This window comes from Manihot esculenta, chromosome 16 (genome assembly GCF_001659605.2).
Source record: "Manihot esculenta cultivar AM560-2 chromosome 16, M.esculenta_v8, whole genome shotgun sequence".
Lineage (NCBI taxonomy): Eukaryota > Viridiplantae > Streptophyta > Magnoliopsida > Malpighiales > Euphorbiaceae > Manihot > Manihot esculenta.
In genome coordinates, this window is record NC_035176.2 from 28,418,615 (window position 1) to 28,426,071 (window position 7,457).

At 26.6% G+C, this 7,457-nt stretch overlaps 1 protein-coding gene across 1 annotated transcript; it reads right to left on the bottom strand.

The window, feature by feature from the left end:
* Nucleotides 1-2,629: 2,629 nt before the first annotated feature.
* On the bottom strand, nt 2,630-4,495 carry LOC110603350 (transcription factor KUA1). The gene is made up of 3 exons (XM_021741052.2): nt 3,922-4,495; nt 3,363-3,556; nt 2,630-3,181 (listed from the first exon to the last, which is right to left on the bottom strand). Exons 1-3 carry the CDS (start codon nt 4,226-4,228, stop codon nt 2,879-2,881), a joined length of 804 nt encoding a protein of 267 aa, XP_021596744.1. The 5' UTR covers nt 4,229-4,495; the 3' UTR covers nt 2,630-2,878.
* Nucleotides 4,496-7,457: the final 2,962 nt, after the last annotated feature.

The window sequence follows — 7,457 nt, forward strand, 5'->3', positions numbered from 1 at the left end:
ATTATTGAAAATTAAATCCACTTCTAGTAACAAATTTCAAATTCCTTACTAATTTAGTAACGGAATATGAAATTTGTTATTTAATTTAAAAAATAATAAAAAATTATTGAAAATTAAAACTGTTACTAACTCAAAAGCAGAGAGAATATGGAATTGGAGAAAGAAATGAGAAAAAAGAGAAAATTTAAAAAATAAAATAAAATAAAAACTAGAAAAAAAAATCACTAACTTTAGCAATAGATTTCAAATTTGCTACTAATTTTTAAAAAAAATTATAAAAATTATATTAAAATATTAATTTTATTTTTATATTATATATTAAAATGTTAATTTTATTATTTTAAAGCATTTTAATTTTATGACAATTAAATGTTAAAAAAATGAGAAAATAAGAAAATAAAAAACAGAAAAAGGAAAAAAGGAAATGGAAAAAATTAGAAAAAAAAGAAAAAATAAGAAAAAAGGGAAGAAAATAGAAGAAAATGAAAGGAAAATTGAAAAAAAGAAAGAGAATGAAAGGAAAAATATATAGAGCAGAAATAAGGAAAATGAAAAGAAGAAAATAGTGGAAAAAATAAAGAGAAAAAGGATGAGAAATAAATAAAAAAGAAGAAAATAGAGGAAAAATTGAAAGAAAATGAGAGAACAAGAGAGAAAATGAAAAAAAAAAAAGCAAATGAGATGGGAAATAAAATGATTTTATAACATATGAAAAAAATTTAAAAAAACTAAATAATTAGAAGAGAAGAAAATAAAATAAAATAAAAATAGAAGAAAACGAGGAGAAGAGAAAGTTAAATAATTGAATGAATGAAATAATAAAAGAACATAGGATGTGTAAATATAAAATATGTAGATTAGCAATGGATCATTGATCTGAGTCTGTTGATAATTAAAAAAAAACAAGCACCATATAAAAATAAAAAGTGATTTATTTTTCTATAAAATTTAATAATAAATTTTAAAATTTATTATTAATTAGTGTAACAAGGGATTTAGTAACAAATTTAAGTCTGTTGCTAAATTTTGTAAAGGCATGCTTCTAAGAATACAAAAGTGGATTTTTTCTTTAAAAGTTAGTAATAGATTCGAAATTCATTGTAAATCAACAAATTAGCAATAAAATTAGCAAAAGACATAATTCTACAAATAAAAAGGCAATGTTTTCCTCCAAATTAATTAATAGATTTTGAAATTTATTATTAAAACTTTCACATAATTTTAATATCTACAATTTAGTAATAAATTGAGTTAGTAATGGATTTTAAACGTATTATTAAATTAATTAACCGATTTAAAATTAAATCGATTATTTAATTTTATTTACAATTTTAATGTTTTAAATTTTAATAATATATTATAAATTTTTATCATTAAATTTATTAACAAATTTGAAATTATTATCAATTTAATAATAAATTTTAAAATTTATTACTAAACTTGTTCATATAATTTTAATACTCCATAATTTAGTAACGGATGGTAAATTTTTTTAATGAAATTACTAACAATTTTGAACCCGTTGTTGAATTGAAAAATTTCCATATAAATTTAATACTCTACAATTTAATTTATAATGAATTGTAAAATTATATTTCTCGCTATATAAAAAAATAAATGGAATAAAAATTATGAAATGAAAGGAGTATGTTATTAATTTAGCGATAAATTTCTATTTCTATTACTAAATTTATAAAATTTTTGTTGTTATAAGTTGCTACTCAAGCACATTCATGTAGTATGCCTATTTTGATTAAGGTTTTTTACTTTTGAAGGAAAATGTGAATTTCATATTGAAAATGACGGCTGAAGAAGTTGGCTCGAGTATGGAACAAAGAGCAAGAGTCCAATCTGAAAGATTTAAGGCGACCAATGAGCATATTCATCTAATTTGCAGAACTCTAATAATTCAGCAGCTAGCTAGTTACTGCCCCTTTAACTGGTGCAAGTGATTTAGGTTAGAGCAAGTCCATGATTATATATAGCATTAAAAGCTGATAATCGTTTGCAACCACTGGGATTTGTAGAAAGAGACAAATGAAATCATGTGTGGAGGTTATAACAATCCTTGTATGGGCTTCGACAGGCTCCCCTACAATGGTATAAAAGACTTGCTAATGCTTTAGTTGACTGTAGTTTCAAAGTTTCAGCTTCAGATTCATCTCTTTTACATTACAAAACTAATGACTGTCATGCATTCTGTTTAGTCTACATGGATGATATTATTATAACACAGGCAACTCTACTTTATCACTCAACTAATCTCTTCTCTTAGTGCTGAATTTATTGCTGATTTGCTTCAACGTGCATATATGTTCAATCGCAATCCCATATCTTCTCCAGGAACACCCTCAGAGAAACTACAGCTTCAACAAGGCTTCATTGATTAGTTGGTTCAAGTAATTTCTTAAAAGACAGCTGCAGATTCGTTCATTAAATCCCTCTAGCTCAACTCCATCTTGATTTTCTGTTCTTATCAGTATCCAAGATGGGCTTCTTGTTTTCTCATCCAGCTCCATTTTCAGGGGTGCTGATGTCAACTTATCAATGCAGTGCATCTGATTAAATGAAATGGTGTGCTTTGAAAAAGCAGGCAGGCAAACGCATCATATGGAGAGAGTTTTAGTTTGATGGTCGGTTGGAAATAGCAGGAAACTTTTTACTCAGTAACGAGAAAATGCATTCTTTCTTCCTCTACAATAGTTTGCACATAATCATGCCCTATTCTTTAAACAGTAAAGAGAGCAGATGATTAAAATGAAAAAAAGATATTCAATATTCAACAGCAAGTGTGATCAAAGATTGAGCATCTAAAGTAATACAAGTTAACCAGAATTTAAATATTGAATTATCATGTTGCACACACAAATGGCTCCAGTTAGAAAGTCACTTGAGCAAGTGTTTCTCTCTGATCCATTGAAGATGGAGCTGCAATTTTTAGCTCTAAATCTGGCGTTGCACATTGAAGATTAGTACTATTTGTTGAACCAAAACAAGCAGGCTCAGAGTTGAAAGGTTTAGTACTTAACCGTGTAGGCGACTTGGAAACGGGATGAAGAGAAGATGGAGAAGCTTCTGTAGTTTTCAATGCTAACCCACCACCTAAAATATCATCACTTTCAGTTATTAACTTAGAAACGCCAACGTTCAGGGGCTGAACTGAGGATTGACCACTGTCCATCTGACAAGAAAAACACAAACAAGTTAATGGAAACTATCCAATTAGTTAGATTAAGCAAGCAACCACATAAAGAAATTATATTATGTGTGATAAAATCAAAATTTTTATTGAAATTGAATAGAAAATTGAATTATTACATTGCATTATGGTTTAGTGTAGTCTTAGTGAATTAATTACTTACATCGAAGAGGCTAGGACGACGTTTTCTGTTGTCGAGGGTGTTTTGTCTGAGAAAATATTTCTGTGCATGACTAGCTACTTGAGTTGGAGTTCTTGTGGTTACATAGTTCCTGGAAATACCTCTCCAATCTCCCTTCCCTAGCTCATGGAGTCCTAGTAGAAACATCCGGTGCTCCTCCTTACTCCATGCCACTCCTATAACCATACAATGATAATAATAATAATAATGGCCATCATCACCACAAGTAATTAGAGTTTTTCTTTTTTCTTTTCCTTAGAAAAAAATAGCTTTAAAAGATGTATAGCAGAATAAATTATTTTTAATTGGAAAAAAAACCTACAACCCTCTTTTTTTCCTTTTCTTTTTCCAAATTTTCCCTGTAACCCTCTTTGAGTGTTCTTCAGAAAATTCAAATGGTAATTCTAAGTATGACATAAGAAAGAACATGTAATTATCTATAATATCTCTCTCAATTTGTTGTTGTGTGTGAGAGAGAGAGAGATCGTAACTCATAAGGTTAATGAGAATTGAAGGATAACGCACTGAAATAAAATCTAACCTTTCTTCCTTTCTTGGGTACGCCCTAGCAGGCCATCAAAGAGAAATCCATTAGAAAATTTATCAATATTTTCTCCCACGGGGACGAGCAAAGATCCAGAACAACTAGAAGAAGAAGATGTGGATGGAGATGACAAGCAATCCACACTAAAACACTTCTTCAAAGAAACAAGAGACGAAGAAGAAGAAGACGATGAAGCACAACTTAGATTTAGTTGAACTCCAAAGAGCCTCAGACTTTCTTTCTGAGAAGTGCAAGTTCTTGAATTATGCCCTAAATTCCCACAGTGAGAACATTTCCTTCCCATGTTCTTACCCACCAACACTGCTAAATCCTCCCAAAAACATTATCTATTTGAGATGGATATCTAGAAATCACCACTCACCAGAATAAATTATTGTCTTTGATTTACATATACAGAATGATTTTGGCTTTACTTTTTTTCTGGTTTGGATTTTTTCCCCTAAAGATTTTCCAGCCCAGTAAGAATTTAAAATTATAAAAATAAATCTATCTCTATATGTTTCACCTACTGTAGGTTAAAGGCAGAGTTTTTAAATATTTCCTAAATAATTTCTTTTCTCATAAGAACGTAAATATGAAATCTCATATTTATTTAGATATAATATAAATATTTATTATTAGACTAAATATGAAACATAAATTATATTTTTATCTAATCATAATTTAAAAAAAATGATATTGTATAATATTTTTAATATTTATATTTAAACTCAATCAAAATTTATATTAAATTATCCAAACTTAAAATAAATTAAATTTAATTAGTAATTTATATTATTAAATATATTTTAATGATAATTAATATTTTAATAGCTCTGTAAAATATTTAATACTGTATATATATGGAAAAGCACAAGACAAGACATATTATGACAGTACGATTTGGTTGGTCCCTGCTTATACATGTTTCTGAATGACATCAACATATGTACCTTTGTATTGGTATTGTATATACCTTTTATTACTTAATTAGCTAAACTAATTAATAACATATTTTTTGTCCAATTTCGTTTTTCCTCACAACCCATTTATGATTTTTCCACCAATAATATTATGTTGGTGGTATGAGAATATTTCTTGAGATTATTAATTTTAGGATTTTTTTAAAAAGATGGATTTAAATTGAGTTAAATAATTTTTAAATTTATTTTTTATTTAATTTAAAATAATTAATATAAATTATTTAATTATGTCTAGCTTAGTTAATACATATATTCAGTTTCAATTTCATTTCAAATCCACGTGGAAATAATTTCTACAAGCAAAGTGGGTTCTACAACCCTTTTACTTGTAAAAGATTAGTTTTTGAAAAAAAAAATTATTAAAAATGATCAACATAGTTATATTTTTATTTACATATCTCATATGTAGAGAATTTTCAAATCACCCACTTGTTTAACTCCATAATAAATAATAAATATATTTAGGTTGGGTTTGTTTTATAGAAAATATTTTTTATATTTTTTAATATTTAAGATGTTTAAAAATTTAACTAATGAAAAACATTTTTTTTAATTAAAAAAAGTAAATATTTAAAAAATAATAATTCTCTTTTGAAAATAGAAAATTATTTTATTAAAATTTTTATATATAAATTTTTAATAAATTTTATTTTTTAAATTAAAATTAAATAATAAAAATAAATTATCAGATTAGAAAATATTTTTAAATATAAGTTATTTTTTATAAAATTAGAGCCTTAATTGAATCTGATTGGTTTAAGTTACATACTCTAATTCCCATCTCTTTATTTAAAAAAAAAAAGAAATTAATCAATTATTTTAATTTGGAAGACAAATTAAAGATAGAATTTCTGGAAATATCATAAATATATATATATATACACTTAATTTCTCATATAAAAGGAAAAAAAAAAGATGGGGCCATTATCATATGGGTATGGAAGTTTTGGGCACATTTAGTTTATGGAGAGTAAATATAAAGAAAAGAGAAAGGACAGAGTGGTTGAAAGGAGGCCATTAATTTCCACTAAAACTTAATGAAGTTGGGTAGATGGAGTAGAGATGGGAGAAGGAAACCCTCTTCTTCTGAGATGACGTTGATGAACCAACACCATTTTGTTGAAAAAATTGGCAAAAGACAGTTGCTTGGAAATTAACTAGAAGCAAAAAGGTGATTAAATTTATTTAATCTTGCTTATTATTATAATTAATATTTGTTATTCTAATTCATTAAGAAAAATTTAATCCGTGATTTTGAATTTAAATCTGGTGTATAAAATAATTTTAAAATTTAATAAAAAATATTTTATTCTCAGATGTAAAAAATTACAGATATTAAATGATATATACTAAAAAAAGATTTAAAGATATAAATCGGTGTTGTATATATGGAGAAAGAACACCATATATTTATAGGACGGCTTGATCCTTTATTGCTGAAAATTAAGTGGTAAGTAAGCAAGAGCAGTTGTTGGTCCTTTGCCTATATTGACTCTTTTATCTCTCATTATAGGACCACCATGTCCCCCAACGCCATCCTTTGAAAACCAACATCTAAGCAACTTCAAGGATTTTCTTCACTCATCAAGTGCTAAGCTAAATCTTTCCCAAATTCAATTAGACAATTTCTCAACCACACTAAAAAAAATTACTGATTTTAAATTTAATTCAATTAAATCTATCAATTCAAACTTTTTATTTGGGTCTTTTTAGTTTATTTTTATTCATAATTCGTAAAAATTTATAAAATATATAATAATTGATTATATATTAAATGAATTGATTGTTTTATTTTTTAATCTTTAAAATATTGAGTCAAAGAAAAAATCTTAAATAATTAATAGAATGGAATAAAATAAATAAACTAAAATAATTTTATTTTATGTTGCACCATTAGTTCCAATTGAGATTTCTATAGATAATTTTAATAATAATTAGCTAAATTATTGTGTTTTCAAACATTTTTAACTTTAAATGCTACATATTAATACTATTATTTAGAATTTTTATTTTATCAAAAATAGATAAATTTCATTCAAAAAAAATCTAAGGTCTAGGATTATGTCGGTGTAGGCGGCTAGCATTGTTGTCGTTGATGGATAGAGAAGAAATTGAAGAACAAAAGACAACCACAATTAGAAGGAATTACCCCCAACTTTGAAAGCAACCCAACAGCCAAAACAAGAAGCATCCCCATGTGGAACACATTTATGCTAAAGGAGGAGACTACGCAAAGCTCTTTAATATCGACTATGCCTTGAGAACCTATCATTTAGAGCCAGCGAAATCCAGAGTTGCACAACATCACATCTTCTTTAGTCACTCTTTGTCTCAGTCAAGATAGATCAAAAGCTAGACGGAAAGTCTTTAGAAGTGAAAATCATCGTATAGAAAGGATCTTCTCTACCAAGTAAGCTGGTTAAACCAAAAGTCACACGAGAGCCGATTAATCGCTAGCTATTGCATGCAAAATCTTCACACATTCTAAGAAAATAGTAGAAAAATTACAAATTTAAAGCTTCTTTGCTTTTATCAACTAAATCTGCAACT

What these genes read in the sequence shown, in the direction of transcription:
- LOC110603350 (XM_021741052.2), bottom strand. Translation starts at nt 4,228, where the DNA reads ATGGGAAGGAAATGTTCTCACTGTGGGAATTTAGGGCATAATTCAAGA. An exon ending in TACCCAAGAAAGGAAGAAAG is followed by an intron (nt 3,557 to 3,921) that starts GTTAGATTTTAT and finishes GTATGGTTATAG; the next exon opens with GAGTGGCATGGAGTAAGGAG. An exon ending in GTCGTCCTAGCCTCTTCGAT is followed by an intron (nt 3,182 to 3,362) that starts GTAAGTAATTAA and finishes TTTTCTTGTCAG; the next exon opens with ATGGACAGTGGTCAATCCTC.